We start from the raw sequence: 19,899 nt of genomic DNA on the forward strand, positions 1-19,899 counted from the left end.
AAAGCCAAATACTACATAAAGTTTTGACCTAATGTTCTAAAATATCCCTAAATAGGAATATAAAAGATGGAGTCTGATTCCAAAAGTCATTTATTTTTGAATAAAAATTTTGAAGTTAAATGGTTTCCATAATCTACAAGAATATTATCTACAAATCACCACTCTTCTTCTGAGGTGCTAGTCATCCTATACAACTGAAATTACTGAACCCCAATCCAACAGGAAAAAGATGCAAAGCCTACTTTGAATTATATTCACCTTCATGTGGTAAGATGAAGTAATAACTATTTTACTGTTCATAACAGTTTGTGTATTAGCAAACTTTCCTGTAGTAGCCAATTAATGGAAGATTAACCCACTCCTGAAACAGTAAAACAAATTGAAGGTTATTTGTGAAATTCAGTCAAAAGCAGATGCTTAACACAGGACTTTAATGGAACACCATTTAGTAAAGCTAACAATCTGAGAAAAGTGGAGTGTGTTATGGTTAAGAGAAATTGAGGAACACATCTGATGCAGTGGGCATTTTATATCAATGGGGCAGATAACCAGCATATAAAATAAGTGCCTTTTAAAGAGATGAATACTGCTGCTGTTCGTTCATTCATGTCAGACTTCTAATTAGGAGGCTGTATCTTCAACAAAGTGGAATACAGAACCAAGAAAAGACTTTTTATTTAGCTTTGTTTTTTCGTGGGTTCCCCCCAGACCAAGGACTAGGGGGGAGGGTAGACAAACATTGCTGAATTACCCTGGATATGATAAATTATCTTGCAAATGAAGAGTCTACTGATTTATACTCATTATTCCACAACTCAGCTGGAAGAAACCGTAAGGGAAGCATGACATACAATGTCAATTCAGGGTGAAGGCGGCAGACTTCTAGAATGCAACGATCCCACACGCTTACTTCAAGGAGAAACCTGCAGACATATTTTCAGGTCTTGCTAAGTAACTGTTTATTTGCACTCAATACATTTGGGAAAGTCTGCTACATAGCTAAGGTCACTGTGACCACAGAATGACAGATGAAAAAGGATAAAGCACTGAACAGCAAGAAAATGCATCCCACCCTCATAAGAATTTAAGTGAACAAGTAAAAAATTGAAGATAAACAGATACAGCCTTCATCTTTTATGAATATACTTCCTCCCCAATATCTCCCCAATATAAACACTCTGGAGTGTTTATATATTCAGTGCAAGAAACAGTATCATCGGTACATTTGCAACACCTCTGAAGAAACAATAAAGCTAAACAATAAAAAAAATCTAGTTCTGAATACATTTCAGTGTGGTGTAATAATATTATTACACTATAGTGATGGGGGAGAGGCTCTGATAGCACCCATCTGCATTCCACATGAAAAAACAGACCTAAGCTCATTTATTAAAAATTCTACAAGCCACATTAAAAAAAAAATTGAACAGGACTGCTTTATCATGTAATTTAAGACAACTGTTACATGAACTGCAAATAAAGATTTAAAAGGTTAGCAGCTACAAAAATCAGAAAACTCATGCTAAAAGTCACTCCCCCCATAAATACTTTTAGCCTGTGTTCAATTACAGTCAATTCTGAATTGGCTCAACTCTGGATTAGACTTCTGAAGTCTTTAAACGGAGTAAAAGAAATGGTAAAGATGAAGGATAGCACTCTATCCTGTACTTTGACCTGGAAAGGTGTGGGTCTGCTTAACAAAGGAAGAAGAAACATACACATAACCACAATAAAGCTTAACACTATGCAGAGCTTATAATCATCTTTAGCAAGGGACTGCAAGCTGCGCTGTGAAGACAAAATGCATAGCAGAGGAGAAAGCTCTCGGGAACTTGGGGAACTTGAGAAGGTAAGACAGTGTCAACAACGTGGAAGATGTGATGAAAACATCTGCACCTACTCTGGAGCTCACACACGGTGGTAGCTCCTTGAGAAGCCACCTGCGTGAGAAGGCTGGAGCCCAGACGCTCCTGGCGTGTGAAGGATGGCATGATGCCTGAGTGCCATATATGCCACCTCTTCCACTGACTGCAAAGCTGTGTGGGAACTGAGCTGTTCCAAGGGCAAGAGAACACACATACTTTGTAGTCTAACCAACCAGTGAAATGCTTTTTCTTTTTGTATGTCTATTTTTAATATAACTTAAACAATCTTTACTTAAATTTGGGCTTCCATCCAATCACTCTCACTTTCCTTAGGAGGCATTGAATAATGGAAGCAAGCAAAACAAGCTTATAACCACAAATGACTACATTTTAAACATGATTATCAATTAGGGGACAAAGACACTTAAATGTTTCATAATACCAAACTTAAAATCAGTTACAATTCACCAACTTCAAATTCATTCCCCTAACATTTTTAAAGGTTGGTTTTATTTCTGCACGGACAGATTAATATATTAAATTAAGCCAAGATTTTTAAAGACTGGCAAAGTTCTATCACTCTATTTTAAAAAAACAAACATGTTTAAAAACAAAAAAAATTACAAGTTAGTTGCTTCATGTTACATTTCACAACAATTATGTTAAGCTTTTCTCTCTACAGAAACAGGGTCCTTTATGTCACAACTCCAATTATTTACTGCTAGATGTTTAAAATTACACGGGCGAGTGTTCAGCTGGGACCTGCTGATGGTGGTGCATCGGAAAGTTTTTTGAGTTTCAACCCAAGGTGTGCCAGGTCCTTTCCTAGGACCCACACTTGCAGGGGGAGGGGAGGGAGAGAAAAATCACAGGTCAAGTTCTTAAGATTGTTTCACTCTCTTCTCGGCTTTCTGTTTCTTGGTGATCTGTTCAAAATTTCATCCTCCTGTTGGTTGAAAAAACAAGAAATTCACTATAATTAGCATTTTTTTTAAAGTAAAAATTCACCAAGTTTTCAGGATCAACCAGCTGAGTATAATTCATTTGAGGAAAAACAAACAAATGATTAGAAAAAAATGCACCAAAAACAATGATTGGGTCAGTGGTGGTAGAACTGTGCATGTGTTATTATTCAGTCTTTGTTTTCCATAAATGTGCACTTTTCTAAACCTAACCCATCAATATTTTCTTTAAAAAGGACCAAACACCAGGCTATCATGTGTTATCCTGCTTAATCCTGAATAATCCACTGGTCTATGGACATATTAGTCCCACTTTGAGGCTGAGAAAGCACAGATTCATAAGGACTAAAGGCTATCCAAGCCCAAGCAGAGTTCATATAATATTCAAGACTACAAGCCCAGGGACTTCCCTGGCAGTCCAGTGGTTAAGACTCCATGCTGCCAGTGCAGGGAGCACAGGTTGGAACCCTAGCTGAGGAAATAAGATCCCACATGCTGCATGGCACAGCCTAAAAGAAATAAGACTACAAATCCAGTGCTTTCTACGCTACGCCCACTTATTGTGTGAGGAATTTGGGGGAATATGAAAATAGACTGGCCCCTACCTGAAAGAATTCTGCATTCTAGTTGAGACAGAATATATCCATTGAAAATATAAACAGCATTGACCTTTATCAATAGAAGGGCAGAGTTGTGGTAGCTGGAAATGAAAACTGGGTAGTTTCCAGAAAGGATCAGAATGAAAGAGAAGTGCTGAGAAAAGGGACCGTGGTGAGAATGACATGGACTATTTTCCTTCCCTCATACCTCATATCCAATCCACCTGACTGGATCAGATCCAGTCTGTCCAATCCGATCAGAAATCCAGATCAGAAACTCATGTCCTTCTCTATCACCCTGCTCAGAGCCACCATATCTTGCCTGGATTAGTACAGTAATCTAACTAGGCTCCTTGATTCTCCCTGGTCTGCAGAAAACATCAAAGCCAGAGTAATCAGATCCCATCGGTCCTTTGCCCCGTAGACTATGATGCCTGCCTATTTCACTAGCAGGAAAAGCCAAGTCCCATACAACAGCCTCAGAGGCCTCCCCCAACCTGGAGCCCTCCCCATGTTCTTCTTCTCCATCCTCGTAATCTACTGGCCATGCTGGCCTTCTAGACTACCATTTCAGGTCCTTTTAGTGGTGGTTTGCTCTTCCAAGAATTCTCTTCCCATGGACATCTCCACGGCAAAGCCTCTTACCTCTTTCAAGTTTTTGCTATGGTGAGGCCTATCATCTTTAAAATTATGTACAACTCACTCTGCCCCCAGTACTTCCAAAACCTTTTTCTGTCTTCTTTTTATTTTTCATAGCTCATTGCTTTTTATCTTACTGTTCGTTTACTTCCTTAAAATGCCCATTGCTTACTGTTTCCTTCCACTAGAATTAAGCTCCTCAAAGGTAGAGTATTTTTGTCTTGTTCACTAACAATTACTCCAGACATATTTACTGAATGAATGAACAAATGAATTCATCAGCAAGAGGGACAAAAATTTTAGAATGCAGTGATCTGTCCAAGGAACAGTTTTAAGGGCACAGTGAGGAGAGATAGTTGATGAAACAGAACTGTAAACAACTGAAGCTACCATTACTAGAAAGCACTTTACTAGTCTTCCTTGCCTTCTCCTTATTACAGAAAACCATTTTCAGCACAGAAAGTATTTTTGAGATTCAGATATAATTTAAAATTAAAAAATTGAATTTTTTAATGCTAAGAATCCCACTTTTACAAAATTGGCTATAACAGAATCTTTACTGTCGTAGCCACTGAAAACTATCTTATGAAAACACTCTCCGTACGTGTGCCTTCCCCTGAGCTGCCACTTTCCATTACCTCTGCTTTAGGCTTCCTGTCGTCCTCCTCTTGACTGACAGTGTCACCATCTTCTTCAACATCACTTTTCTGCTTCTCTTCTAAGAAGTCAAAGTAAAACAACTGAGCAAAATCTTACACTTATTTTTTGGTAACTAGAAAATTAGCATTAGAACACGCTTCTAGAGTCTAAAACAATCCTGACAGTAACGTGCGTATAAGAGTTTGAAGCAACATCTTAGGGTGCTGGCTCAGAGCAGATATTTTGGGGTCTACTTCTTACCAAGTTTCTCTTCACCGTCCTCCTCTTCATCTCCCTTTTCCTTCTCCTCTTCCTTTTCTTCTTCATCTTCCTTCACATCTGGCTGAGGAGCATCAGTCTTTTTGTATTCCACAGGGCTGGCCTGTTTCTGAAATATTCCCCCAAAGCACAACAGGTTTGTTCATATTTTATGTATTATATTACCATGTAATTATTGAATGCCTATGAGCAAAGTTCTGTACAAGTGGTATGCTGGAGCAGGTACAAAGAAATGTGTAAGAAGGAATTCCTGCCTGAGAGCTTCCTCTCCAGTGAGCATGTGTGGTTCAAGTAGAAGGAACAGTAGAAGCAAAGGGGTCAGGCAGGAATGTGTAAGTCTAGCTAGTCAAAGGTGACTGAGCTAACAAATATGCAGAATAGTGGCAGAGGATAAAGCTGGAAAAGAAGATTGGGGATCAGGTTACAAAACGTCTTGAATGCAGTATGAAGCACAAGTCTTCTTAAGCAGAAGTAGAGGGCCTAAACAAAATTTTCTTCTTCTTTTTTTAATTCCATATAACAAAGACTAAACAAGAAAAACTACAATAAAGGCTGTATTACTCCTGTATGTGGTGTTCGGGGGAAAGGGGGAATATTGAAAAGAGAAATGGATAATGAGAAATCAAAGATTGAATTATGAAGTATATGAACAGAAACAGGTATGCCAGCAGGAAAATCTAGTTTGTGCCCAGATGGGTCAGCTTCATATCTAAGTTTTTTTTTCCCCCTTCTTTTCTTTCAGAAAGCTGCTGCCAAATACGAAGGAGAGCAATACACTAGACTAGCAACTGAGGGGCTAACAATCCTACTTCCATCTGGGCACAATAAATGGCCACTGAAAATAACAGGGTTTCAGAAGTCAGCACCAAATGTGGCCCAGTCATTACTGAGCTGCTACAAAGAAAAACCTCTGCCAATATATCTTGGTTATTTTTAACATGGTAAGAGTGAATCAAAATAAAACAAAACAAAGCAATGGCAACTCATACCTTTCCAGAACAGCAGAAGAGGATGACAAGAAACACGGGCAGAGCCACAGTCAAAATGTAGACCACCCAGAGCCACGGGCGCTCCTCAGCTGCCTCAATCATCTGCCCCACTACACCTGGCTGGAAAACAAGACAGCACTCATTTCAGGGTCGGCTTCTGACACTAAATATAGGCAGTACTGTCCCACTGTTAAATTCCTGCATGGCACTGCTCAGACACCATTTTCTCAGGATTCAAGCCTAGATGTCCACACAGTGTAAAAAGGAAATAAAAGTCTCAGTTTTCCTGCTGTCTTTATCAACAAGGGTATTTCTCTTTCCTAGGTGTGAAAGCTGGCTTCCCAATTACCTGCAAAGTTTCTTAACCTCAGGGATCAGTGAATGAAGAATTTCTTTTTCTTAGTGTGTCTCCAATTTTCAATTTGGCCTTATGACCAATTATTTGAAAACTCCACTTATTTAATAAACCAAGATTCAATATTTAAGAGTGCATTAAAATAGATCCTAAATGGAAAACTTTGTTAAATCTTTTTTTTACACTGTTTAAATTGGAGAACAGTTGATTTACGATGTGCTAGTTTCTGCTGTACAGCAAAGTGAGTTAGTTATACATATATCTTCTCTTCTAGATTCTATTCCCATATAGGTCATTAAAGAGTGTTGAATAGAGTTCCCTGTGCAGTACAATAGGTTCTTATTAGTTATCTATTTTATATATAGTAGTATATATGTCAATCCCTGTTAACTGTATTTTAACACAATTTTAAAAGAAATACCATGCAAAAAAAAAAAAAAAGAAATACCATACATATAACACAAATATAGACTCTAAAATCTTTGTATTAACCTAATGAAATCATGTCCAAAACCCCAGTATTTTGTCTTCAGTCAACACAGGTCACACTTTCTATGACAACATTCCCAAATAGGGAAAAGACAAATCTTAGAAGATCGCTCTTCACAACATTAGCAATTAGTTACCTATAAAAGAGATAAATGCACAAGAAACAAGGAAGCACAAACCTCAGAAGCCCCATCTGCAGCTTTCTTCAGACCCCATCCATCATTGGCCCAATCGTCGACTACTCTTCGATCACCACAAACAATAAAGTTGTCAAAAAAAATGTCCGAAGTCATAGACCACAGTTCTAAACCAATAGCACTAAAAGGAGTCATTTTGAAAGGCTCTAGATCTTCAAAGAAATCTGGATTTGGTATTTTCCGTGGTTTCCAGATTCCCTAGAGAAAGTATTTAAAAAAATCATTTCAGTAATGATCAACACAAATTTATAGTGAACCTAAATAAGATGAATTCTGCATTATCTGTGAAGTAAGTGCTGACAGTGTGAAACTTAACAGGAGGAAAACAATAAATGCTACTAATGCCTCTAAGAGGGCTGAACTCCAACTACCTCCAATTTCTACTTTCAGTTTCACCGATGACCTTGATTCAGACCTACACCTTGCTCTACCTGGCACATTCCAAGAGCTTTCACTCTTATCAACTAACTGCTGGTAGGCGTGGGAGCATAAATCAGAACACACTTCTTCAACCAGATATTTCACCTCAGACAACTACCTAGAGAAACAGTTACCACATATACTCAGACAAGTACAAGGAAAATTACTGTAGCAAGGATTCTAAAAGCAAATATGGAAATTCACCTAAATGGCCGTCAACAAAACAGCTAAGGGGCAACTTTTCTTATTGCCTGCACAACTTAAAATACACTTAAAACAGAAAAGTATACACAGTCTATATGTAGAGATACAACTTACATTTTGAAGTAAGCTGTAAAGTAGAAATTAATGATTTTAAATAATCTGACTGGGATAGAAACAGAAGTGAGACCAGGGTCGGAACTGTTACAGAGCCACGGTAAACCTGAAGCTTTAAGGTATCACCACTGGTATGATCATCTCATTTGAGCTTCAGCATTCATAGCTGAAGATACCGAGGTCAAACAACGGGCTAACTCATGGTCAGGACCAACTTTCACCACAGTCCCCTATCCACGCTACCAGAGACTGCCAGTGTGGACATTTACGCTGGAGCACCCCGCCACATGGCAGCAGGGCGTCCAAACCACACGTCTTCCCTTTTGTTTGTTTTTAAGTTATAATGCAATTATGAAAGCTCGTCTTTCCACTTTTTAGGTTCATCTTTTCAATACAAAACATAAGTTCTCTCGTAATTCTGAAGTTTACTTTGTTTTTAATTCAGTTGTTTGCATATAGAGGATCAATCTGTGGCAGCCTCACTACACACTCGAGAACTATCTGAACACTAAGAGCTCAATGAAGCAGCTCAACCATCAGGAGGTACCAACCTGGTAGTTAGGGTTGTCAATCATGGGGGGCTTCCATCTGCCCTTATAATTAGGGTTGTCAATCATGGGTCGCTGCCAGACACCGCACCCAGGGGCCGACTCACACTTAGGGTTGGCAATCTGAGGAGCCTCCCATTCTCCGTCCATATCTTCATCCCTGTGGAGACAGAAACAAACTACAGGTGGATTCTGTGAAGCAGGACTATGAAAAGCTACCCTAGGGCTTCCCTAAAATCCTGTAGGAATATTCAGCGGCATACTACAAAACATCATTTTGTTTCTGCATTTCCAGTAACAAAGGATTTTCTGTGATAGATACATTAAAAAGAGAGATGAAAATGTAATCAATTTAGTTTGTTGAGCTCTACACCTAAGTTTGAGCAGTTGAATACTGGAGTGGGTTGCCATTTCCTTCTCCAGGAAATGTTCCTGACCCAGGGACTGAACCCGGGTCTCCCGCGTTGCAGGCAGGTGCTTCATTGTCTGAGCCACCAGAGAAGCCCTGGCTGCATTCAGCACTGACTTTCACTTCAGTAAAAAAGCAGGCGATGCTAAAGTGAGCCAGCGCCTACTACAGGCAGGCGCTTTACCGTCTGAGCCCCCGGGGAAGCCCTGGCTGCATTCAGCACTGACTTTCCCTTCAGTAAGAAGCAGGCAATGTTAAAGTTAACCAGTGCTCATACCAGTCCTCCGGCCTCTCTGCGTCTGGGTCAGGCACATACTCAGGCTCATCATCTAACCAGCCTTCGGGCTTTGTAGCTTCTTCATCTGGAATCTTAGCAGGGGCATCTTCATCCCTTAGCAGAAAAGAAAAAGACAATTAATGACAACACTGGCCACAGAACTACAATGATGACAGTGTGGTCCCACTCTGTGAAATAGCTCCTCCTAAAAATAGCTAAAATCATATGCAAGGGCCTAGTATGCAGAACTGGAGAAGGCAGTGGCACCCCACTCCACTACTCTTGCCTGGAAAACCCCAGGGACGGAGGAGCCTGGTAGGCTGCAGTCCATGGGGTTGCTAAGAGTCAGACACGACTGAGCAACTTCACTTTGACTTTTCACTTTCATGCATTGGAGAAGGAAATGGCAACCCACTCCAGTGTTCTTGCCTAGAGAATCCCAGGGATGGGGGAGCCTGGTGGGCTGCCGTCTATGGGGTCACACAGAGTCGGACACGACTGAAGCAACTTAGCAGCAGCAGCAGCAGAGGATTTGAATAAACATTTCTTCAGATATACAAATGCCCAAAAAGCACATGAAAATATGTTCTACATCACTAGTCATCATTTTGAAATGCAAATCAAAACCACAATAAGATACCACTTCATAACCAGGAGGATGACCATAATGAAAAAGGACTGATAGTTTAAGTATTGGCAAGGATATGGAAAAAAATGAAACCCTCATACACTGCTTCTAAGAAAGCAAAATGGTGCAGCTACCTTGGAAAACAGTTTGGCAGTCCCTCACAAAGTTAAACATAGTTACCATGTGACCTAACAATTCCACTCCTAGGAATACACCCAAAAGAAATGAAAATGTATATTCACCCCAAAACCATTCATCTGAATGTTCATAGCAGCGTTATTCACAACCATAGCCCCAAAAGGGAAACAACTTAAATGTCAATTAAACAAGGAACGGGTAAATAAAATGTGGTATCACCCACAGGATGGAATATTATTCAGTCACAAAAAGAAAGTATCAATTCAAGGTTCCACATGGATGAGTCTTAAAATTATTATGCTAAGCCAAAGAAGCTAGACACCAAAGACCACATATCTTATTAATCCTATATCCAGAATAGTCAAATCCGTAAGAAAGTAGATTAGTGGTTGCCAAAGGCTGGTGGAAGAGAGAAACGGAGGAAGTAACTGCTTCGTGGGTATAGGCTTCTTTTTGGGTAATAAAAATGTTTTGGAATTAGTGGTAATCGCCGCACAACACTGTGAATATACTAAACCAGTAAACTGTACATTTTAAAAGGGTGGATTTCAGCGTGTCAATTATGACTTTACAGTCACCCTTCTAAGTTTATCAAGAAGTACCTAATTTCAAAGCTTCATGCAGTTACTGTAAGACAGTGCCACTTTAGCTGGTAAGCAAGGACATCTATTCTTGGTCAGGGTTATGCTTGTTTTAGAACTATGCTAGTTTAAAATTGTGTTAGGACTAAAACTTGTCTATCATTCAGCTGACCTTTTAAGCTGAACATTTACTTCTCCTCCCCCACAACAAAACAGCTAGTTAAGGAATACAATACTGAACAAGGGGAGCCCAAATCTAATGTTCACCAAACATACAAATAAACTCACCCTTTACACCAGTGCAGCACCTAAGTATCAACTAGAATTTCACTATGAAACCTAAGAGGATGGTTTTATAAATGGAAGGTCAGTTTTATCATTTCTCTTTGTTCACTTTCTAACATTTCCACAAGTCACCATACCAAGAGTTCAAACAGGGTCATATACAAGAGGACAACCCACCTGTTTTCATTTCTTACCACTCTTCAATTTGCATCCTACATAAAAGACCGCTCAATTTCCCTCATGTGTGTTAAGCTTGCTCCTGTTCCTCTACTTCTGCACATGATATTCTCCTTCAACCAGAAATACCATTTCCCATCTTTACCAGTTAGTTATCTCTTGCCCGCTTTCAATTCTCAATTTAAGAATACTGAAGTTTGGTATAGTTGGTGCTCTGGTCACCATGGAAACACATATTAGATCATTCACCATAAGCGTGCCAACTTCAGTTGCCTGTCTCACAACTACGGTGAGAGCTGTGCAGGCAGCTATGTGCCTGTGGCTTTGTATTCCAGTGCCCAACAGAGAGCAGAGATCTCCTGAGTACAGTTTAATAGGAGAAAGGTTATTTTTCAAATTAAAATTTTAGGACTCCAGCTTTAAATTGAATTGCAGAAGCATGGGAAAGGCCAGGTCAAAAGATGTGAAGTTTTGCCACAAACCAACTGCGTTGCCACAGGCAATCCCTATCATTAGTTTCAGCATCTAGTAGCCTGTAAAATGGTGTGAGGCAGTCCAGATGACCTCGGCAGCCCTGCTGATCACCATATGGTCACTTCTATTTTCAGCTATAGTAGTCTGCCTTTTTCCTAACATTTAGACTGCATCACAGATTATACAAATTATCACATTTCAACCATCATTAGATTGCTTAAGCCACATGAAATATATGAAATGCTCCATTGCATTCAAAAACAGACTCACCAGTCATCTGGTTTGACAGCATCAGGATCTGGTATTTTTGGTCTTTCATCCCAATCTTCAGGCTTCCGGTCTTCTGGGTCCTCAATTTCACGTGAAGGATTTACAGGAGGAGTCATGTCATGTAACAGATTCCCACTGTTAACAACAGATTGGTCCACTAATATTTCAAAACTATTATCTGGATTCAGGACTGAAAAAAATTAAATGCAATTTTAAAAAGTTAATTAGCCACTCATTCCCAAGTTTTCTTTACCACAAAGGATCATATTTCTAACAGAAGGCAGAAGCATGGAGTAATGACTTTGGGTATTAAGAGTCGGAACATGGTCATGGAGGCTCAGGCAAGTTTGTAGTCTTTTCCTTATCTGTAAATCATAAACATTAGTTCTTCAGGCTTTTAGAAATTAAACAACAGGTAAAATTTTAAAACAACAAAATATTCCATGAACATGGAATATGAACAGAAAAACATCAAAAACCCAAAGGTATGCAAAGTAACTGCGATACTGGTTTGTCACAAATGGGTACACACAGGTCAACAGGCAAATAAGTTTTCTTATTATAACCGTCCCCCAGTAGAAAAGGCCCATTTCCTCATCTTCTGAGTTGGTATTACCACTATCTATGTTGCCAACAGTTCCAATCACACAAACCTTTTATTTATTAAACCACAAATCTACTCAGGTTGTACTTTTGGACTCCAGTGAAGAATGCAAATATAACTTTAAATCTATAAAAGTATCTTAAGTGGAATTATGCTAAAGCCTGGATCCTACAACTAAATGTCTAATAGGCAAGTGGCTAGATCACAGCACATCCAGAATACTGTGGAAGATAACACAGTACTATCCTGCTATCCTAAACGATAATGAAGGTGATCAACGTTATCAATGAAATATTCTCATAGAAAATTCTCACACTTTTGTGAAGAGAAGAAATAAAACATACTTGCTGCTGCTAAGTCGCTTCAGTCGTGTCCGAATCTGTGCAACCCCAGCGACGGCAGCCCACCAAGCTCCCCCATCCCTGGGATTCTCCAGGCAAGAACACTGGAGTGGGTTGCCATTTCCTTCTCCAATGCATGAAAGTGAAAAGTGAAAGTGAAGTAGCTCAGTCGTGTCTGACTTAGCGACCCGGTGGACGGTAGCCTACCAGGCTCCTCTGTCCATGGGATTTTCCAGGCAAGAGTACTGGAGTGGGGTGCCATTGCCTTCTCTGTTAATATAAAATTATATGTGTTTACACATATATACATATTTATTCACATATGGCCAAATACATATCACAATGTTGATATTTCAGATACTTTAAATGTCTTTTTTCCTTTCAAATTTCTATGCTGAATATGTATACTTTTGTTATAAAGAAAAAAAGTTATTGCATTCTTTAGGAAAAGAGGCATGACTATATGTGATCTGAAAGCAGCAGAAAAAGCGTTATGAATATAAAAACCCCACTCCAATGTCTGAATTACTATTCTCAACTGTCTAGGTGTTGGAACATCCAAACAAGTTCAACTAGAAGACACTGAGAAAAACTGTACACGCATTTCTATTGTATGTCCTGTTACTTAATGTTCTATCAACAAGAAAATAAACAAAGGCAGGAGATGAGTGGAAACCAAGCAAAGAATCTCTTTACAGGACATACAAGCTTTTCTTAAAACCTGTTTCTCAATTCAACCTAAGGAAGAAACATTTCTTTTAGTGCTGAGAAATTAAGTTCTTCTCACCACTAAGATTTTAAGTCAATAGAGATTGTTATTTGCAGGTTTATAACTTTAGAAGGATGATAAATGGGTAGTGCCAAAAAACCCCCAAATTAATTAACAGTTTTTCTTACTTAATGTATAAAGATGTGTTTTCTTATCAGTAAAATAGGTCTTCAGATCTGCATCTGGCCTCTTAGCATGCTTTTCTTCATATACACCCGTTTTGGGGTTTTTGTGGCGGAAAATGAAGTGCAATTTATAGTCCTCTCCACATTTATCTGGACCAAACATAATCGTATAGGGGGTCTTGTCGTGGAACTGATCCTTCAGAAACAAAAATGAATTAAATAACTCAAAGTGTTGAAAAGCAACTTTTCAAAAAGTATGATATATCCTCTTACAAAATCCCAAATAGTGTCCTATTTATTCATTTATGAGATTTGTACAGATACCAGTGAAAAGTAATAACCAGAAATTACCAGAAATTTTACTGAGACTGTATGAAAGTGATTAAAAACGTAAAATAATGCATTTATCTAGAGAGTTATACTTCTTTTATAAAGTTTGCTAAAACTAAAAATTACATAGGACAGAAACTAAGAAACAGCTTCGAAATTTACATTTCAAATAAAAAGCAAAGAAATGTCAAAGTCGATATTTTCAACTTCCAAGATATTTCAACAGCAGGAAAGAAGACCTTTATTTTCACAGGTCTTAGAAAATTTTCTTTCGTTTTCTCTGAAATTCTTAAAAGGTAATTGGGTGGCCACATAAACAGAAAGTACTTACCAGATTGAGCTCTGGGGTTTTGGAAAGTAGTTTCACATAGGCACCACCACATTCTATCCCATTTTGGAAATTAACCTCATACCTAATTTTAGGGGAAAAAAAAAAAAGCAGAAACCATATGGCATTAATTTATTTCCCCTTTCCCTCATTTTGATCACGTTTTATACAGTTCAGTTGCTCAGGCATGTCCGACTCTTTGCGACCCCATGAATTGCAGCACGCCAGGCCTCCCTGTCCATCACCAACTCCCAGAATTCACTTCGACTCATGTCCATTGAATCAGTGATGCCATCCAACCATCTCATCCTCTGTTGTCCCCTTCTCCTCCTACCCCCAATCCCTCCCAGCATCAGAGTCTTTTCCAATGAGTCAATTCTTCCCATGAGGTGACCAAAGTACTGGAGTTTCAGCTTTAGCATCATTCCTTCCAAAGAAATCCCAGGGCTGATCTCCTTCAGAATGGACTGGTTGGATCTCCTTGCAGTCCAAGGGACTCTCAAGAGTCTTCTCCAACACCACAGCTCAAAAGCATCAATTCTTCGACACTCAGCCTTCTTCACAGCCCAACTCTCACATCCATACATGAACACAGGAAAAACCATAGCCTTGACTAGACGGACCTTTATTGGCAAAGTAATGTCTCTGCTTTTGAATATGCTATCTAGGTTGGTCATAACTTTCCTTCCAAGGAGTAAGTGTCTTTTAATTTCATGGCTGCAGTCACCATCTGCAGTGATTTTGGAGCCCAAAAAAATAAAGCCTGACACTGTTTCCCCATCTATTTCCCATGAAGCGATGGGACCGGATGCCATGATTTTCATTTTCTGAATGTTGAGCTTTAAGCCAACTTTTTCACTTTCCTCTTTCACTTTCATCAAGAGGCTTTTTAGTTCCTCTTCACTTTCTGCCATAAGGGTGGTGTCATCTGCATATCTGAGGTTATTGATATTTCTCCCAGCAATCTTGATTCCAGCTTGTGCTTCTTCCAGTCCAGCGTTTCTCATGATGTACTCTGCATATAAGTTAAATAAGCAGGGTGACAATATACAGCCTTGACGTACTCCTTTTCCTATTTGGAACCAGTCTGTTGTTTCATGTCCAGTTCTAACTGTTTCTTCCTGACCTGCACACACAGATTTCTCAAGAGGCAGGTCAGGTGTCTTCTATCGTTATATCCACCCAATCCTCCAAAATTAAATAAGTTAAAAAAAAAAAAACGAAAAAACCCGCAAAATCCAGAAGTTCATTTCGTATCAGGAGGAAAAATGGCTGCTTTATTTCAAAATAATTTATTGGGCATGAAAAAAAAATGTTACAAGATGCTGAAACACATCCTAAAACTTCTACTGCAACATGTAATTATTCTCATTATTTTTTACATAGAGTAACAGTTTTAAACATGTTATCATTCTTCCAAGAAAGCTTCTATCAAGCAAGTGTTTTACTCACTGAACAATGAGAGGCTTGGTATCGAAGATGAAGGGCTTGTTCAGTTTAGTAGAGATAGCATGGTGTTTGGCCCGAGACATCAACACAAGTCCTTTATCGCCTGGAAGTTTCGATTCCTTCATTTCATCTACCTCCCACTTTCCTGCAAGACAACAAAAAAAAGTTCCATTTCACTCCCTAACTACACTTCTGAAGATCTTTAAATGGTAATAAATAAAACTCCGAGTTGTATAAATTCATCACACGGACAAATGTTTAACATGTTTCATTTACCTCTAAGAGCCGGCCTATTAATATAAAACACACATAACTGATAAATATTAGGATATAGTTTTTAAAAACCTATAGCACATGCATTGTACCAATGCCTAGAAAAGACCTTCCATGTCCAAAATACAGTACCATGGGTAATAAATTATCTTTCCACTTTATAGTATAAAAATTAAAATTAAACAGGTCTAACCCTATAAAATATAATGGGACACGCAAAAATAGCAAACTTCCAAGGAATAACCTTAAAATGTATACATACATACTCCTTTTAAACTAGTCTTGAGATACTATGGAAACATACCGTATCTCAATCTGCTATTGTATCTAAATCAAATGCAACTCTCACCATCATATTTGGCAATTTCGTCATCAGTGTCATCTTTCTTGGCTCTGGATAAAATCCACCTGTAATGAAGACATCCCCCCAAATTAAGATTCAAATTATAGTTGGCCTATAAAAAGAAACAATGTAAATAATAATAAAAACAGGGACAATTCAGCTCTTCTTAGCCCACCTAATCACTCTATTTTCAACTTTTATTAAGTATGTCTTTCAAGTAGTGATAATATACTCAAATCAAAAATCTGTAACAAAAAGTACCAAATACATGAAATAATTTCACTTTTTAAGACTCAAGAGAAAAAAAAAGTTTTTCTCAAAGAACAAAAGACAAGGTGAAGGGAAAAGAAATGGAAGCAAGAACCACATGTTCTACAAGATTTTTCCTAAATGGGACTAAAAATATAAAATGCTATCTAAAAAGGAATCTACTATTCTATCTTATTTACATGATGTTTGCCTCTAAGATTTTTTCCCCCCTATGAAACACTTACCCTGATAGAGTTCCTCTGTCAAAGGAATCAGCAAAATACACTTCCCCGGTTGGAACTGGAGCTTTGTAGGTGACCTGTGTTAAATATAAAAATGAATTAAGAATTAAAATATTCTCAGTAGGATCTATTCTTTTGGTTTGCTTTCAAACTTGCATAACTGGCCCTCAAATTCAACCCATATAATTTATCTTTGGGACAACATAACAAAGGTTGACAGAGAGAGCAATAAGTATTTTAGCAAATTTTGCTTTCCCTGTGGTAAGGATCCAAAATGTACCTTCATCTTTTGATTATCTCAAGAGGCAAAATGAACAGATTCAAAGATCACGTCAAACCTTTGGCGATGGCGGACTGCTGGCATCTGGCTTCGATTTTGAGTCTTCTACCTCTTCAATGACGTCATCAAGGTCATCCTCAATGTCAATCACATCATCATCATGTCCATCATGAGCTTGAACAAGAGCAGTTCCAAGGACCAGTAACATACACAGCAACCACTTTCCTTCCATGATCTAAGTATTTGAAAAAAAAAGTAGTTAAATATATCACCTCCTTTCAAAAATTTTGAACCCCTCTTATTTAAAATTAAGGCTTTCAAATCAGAGCTGAAAGGAACTTTACTGTATTTCATTTTATAGATAAAGAAAGTGAACTCAGAATAACAGGTTTTCCTAAAATCAGTTAGTTAAAAGATCCAATTTCAAGAAAATATTCAAAATATAACTCAAACATAAACAATTGTCCCCATATAGAATATCATGTTGGCTACACAGACCTAGGGTGTTCAAATACAATTTCAAAATAACTTCTTGCATTTGTAAAGAGCTTTACAATAGACAAAGCCCCTTTTACAGAATAGTTTAAATGAGTTAAAACATTACAATGAAATAACAGAGGAGTTAACTTGCCTCACATTAAAGACTCAATTTAGATTAGATGCTGCTGTTTTTGTCCAAAGATCAACAAGCATAGGTATGGTTTTTAATTAGTATTTTAAGGGACTTCCAGGGAACCCTGTGCAAAGCAGGGGACTTGAGTTTGATCCATGGCTGGGGAACTAAGATCCTACATGCCACAGAGTAACTAAGCCCACAGGCCACAATTAGAGACTCCATGCTCAACAAGATTCTGCATTAAAAAAAAAAAAAAGATCCTGCGTGATGCAATGAAGATCCCACCTGTCAGCAACTAAGACCCAATAAGCCAAATAAATAAATAATAAATCAGTTTTAAGATTCAAGAAAAAAATATATTAAACCACAGACCAACTATTTTTATCTCTTTTTTTCTAAGCCTTCAAGTGTCTTATATATTATATTAGACTGTCATGGATGGTAGTCAATCCTCTCTCCAAAACCACAGATCTAAAGATATAAAAACTGAGCTACATGGATGCACAAAATGATTTGGTAGCAGGTAGTACAGAATTCTAATTCTGCAAGACAAAAGATTTCTGGAGATGGATGGAGGTGAAAGCTGTACAACAATGTGAACGTACTCAATGCCACTGAACTTGATGGTTAAGATGGTAAATCTTACAAGTATTTTCACTACAATAAAAAAGAGTTTATAAAAATAAAGAAAATAGCTTAATTTTTGTGGTCACTTGTAAATCAACTTATTCTAATGCTGAATTTAACGCCTAATTCCTTATAAATGCTATAATCCTTTAAAGTGAGTAACTATATAGAACTAGATTTTCATGTATCATCTGGTGGTATTTCTTTTATTTATAAATCGTGGATACTGTTTTCACAAAATGAAAGAAAGTAAAGCTCACTGGACTCCTAGGCAGCACAGAAAATAAAGAAATAAAAGATTAAAAAAAAAAAAAAGTCACTCATAATCCTTCCTAAGACTGGTTTAGGAGTTTCCTAGGAGTTAGGAAAAACTCTCAATGTTAACATTCTGCTATGGCTTCTTCTATACCAAGAAATGCCAGTAATTTGAATTTTTCACTGGTAAGGCTTCTACTCTCTACCACCAAAATATACAATGGCATAGCAATATTGCTTTGATTTACAACTACACTGGATTCTCTGAAACTGAACAGGCTGATTCAACACTTTTATCTAAATCAACTGTATACAACCTAACAAGTCCTCACAGAAATAATGCTATAAATGGTAGTTGGGTTCCCAGGGATAAACTATAAATCAAATTAGTCCACAAAACAGTTAAATCAAAAAGGCAAAATATGATAAGCCTAGTAGCAATTAAATGAATCACAAAACCAAAGAATTAATAAGGACTATGTACTGATGTTAAAACACTGCTGCTCAAGGAAAAGCTAATCAGGGAGATGAACTAACTACTCATCTTTCAAAAATGGGATTCAGGTAGGGTTTAGTGAGGGAGAAAACAACTGCAGAACAGGAAGATTGATTTTTTTCTCTGTAATTGTTAATTTGTTGATGCACTATTGCTATGTTATGGGCTTCCAGGTGGCTCAGTGGTAAAGAACTGGTCTGCCAATGAAGGAGATGCCCGTTTCGGGAAGATCCACTGGGGAAGGAAATGGTAACCCACTCCAGTATTCTCACCTGGGAAATCCTATGGAGGAACCTGGCAGGCTACAGTCCATGGGGTTGTAAAAGATTTGCACACAGTGAGCAACTGAGCATACACACATACAACATATACTGCTGTTACAGGCTTAACTGTGCCTCCCACCTCACATCTGTATGTTGAAACTCGAACTCCCAACATAACTAGATAGGACCTTTAAGGAAGTAATTAAGGTTAAAAGCGGTCATAAAGTTGGGGCCCTAACCGATAGGCCTGGTGTCTATAATGAGAGGAAGAGAACCAGGAATCCATGTGCACAGACGTTAAGTCCAACGAGGACATGACGGTGGCCCTCCACAAGCTGAGGAGAAAGGCCACACCAGAAGCCAACTCTGCCAACGCCTTGATCATGGACTTCCAGACTGTAAGAAAAAACTTTTCTGTTGCTTAAGCCACCCGGCCTGTGGTACTGTCATGGCAGTCCAAGCAGCCTAATACAACTCTCCTTAGGTTAAGCATAGTCACAAGGCAGCTCTTCTCTAACTTGAGCATGCATCAGGGGGGCTTTTTAAAACACACTGCTGATTCAGTGTGCGCGCTGGGCCCTTACCTTTCTATCAGGTTCCAGGGGATGCAAAGGTTGCTACCTTGAGAACCACTGATTAGGGTTTATGAACAATCAACTTGTGCTTTGTTTTCCAGTTTATAAAAGCAGTTCATTATTTTGTACACCTCCCTTGAGGTATTACTAAGATGTAGTGAAATGAAAACAACCCAATCATTTACTCAATATCACA

The 19,899-nt window shown here is 38.3% G+C and overlaps 1 protein-coding gene across 3 annotated transcripts in view; it reads right to left on the minus strand.

The window, feature by feature from the left end:
* Window positions 1-72: 72 nt before the first annotated feature.
* Window positions 73-19,899, minus strand: part of CANX (calnexin) — a 33,035-nt gene continuing 13,208 nt past the window's right edge. For 2 of the 3 annotated variants that reach the window (XM_059887952.1, XM_059887953.1), the window contains exons 3-16: window positions 16,930-17,106; window positions 16,595-16,668; window positions 16,107-16,165; window positions 15,488-15,629; window positions 14,039-14,120; window positions 13,381-13,573; window positions 11,539-11,728; window positions 8,986-9,099; window positions 8,303-8,459; window positions 6,996-7,211; window positions 5,973-6,092; window positions 4,966-5,092; window positions 4,704-4,783; window positions 73-2,811 (exon numbers count right to left, since the gene is read on the minus strand). In XM_059887952.1, coding sequence (XP_059743935.1) covers window positions 2,758-2,811; window positions 4,704-4,783; window positions 4,966-5,092; window positions 5,973-6,092; window positions 6,996-7,211; window positions 8,303-8,459; window positions 8,986-9,099; window positions 11,539-11,728; window positions 13,381-13,573; window positions 14,039-14,120; window positions 15,488-15,629; window positions 16,107-16,165; window positions 16,595-16,668; window positions 16,930-17,103 — 1,782 coding nt within the window. In that variant the 5' untranslated portion in view covers window positions 17,104-17,106 and the 3' untranslated portion in view covers window positions 73-2,757. 3 annotated transcript variants of the gene reach the window in all.

Source organism: Bos taurus, chromosome 7, assembly GCF_002263795.3.
Source record: "Bos taurus isolate L1 Dominette 01449 registration number 42190680 breed Hereford chromosome 7, ARS-UCD2.0, whole genome shotgun sequence".
In the NCBI taxonomy this organism is placed as follows: Eukaryota; Metazoa; Chordata; class Mammalia; order Artiodactyla; family Bovidae; genus Bos; species Bos taurus.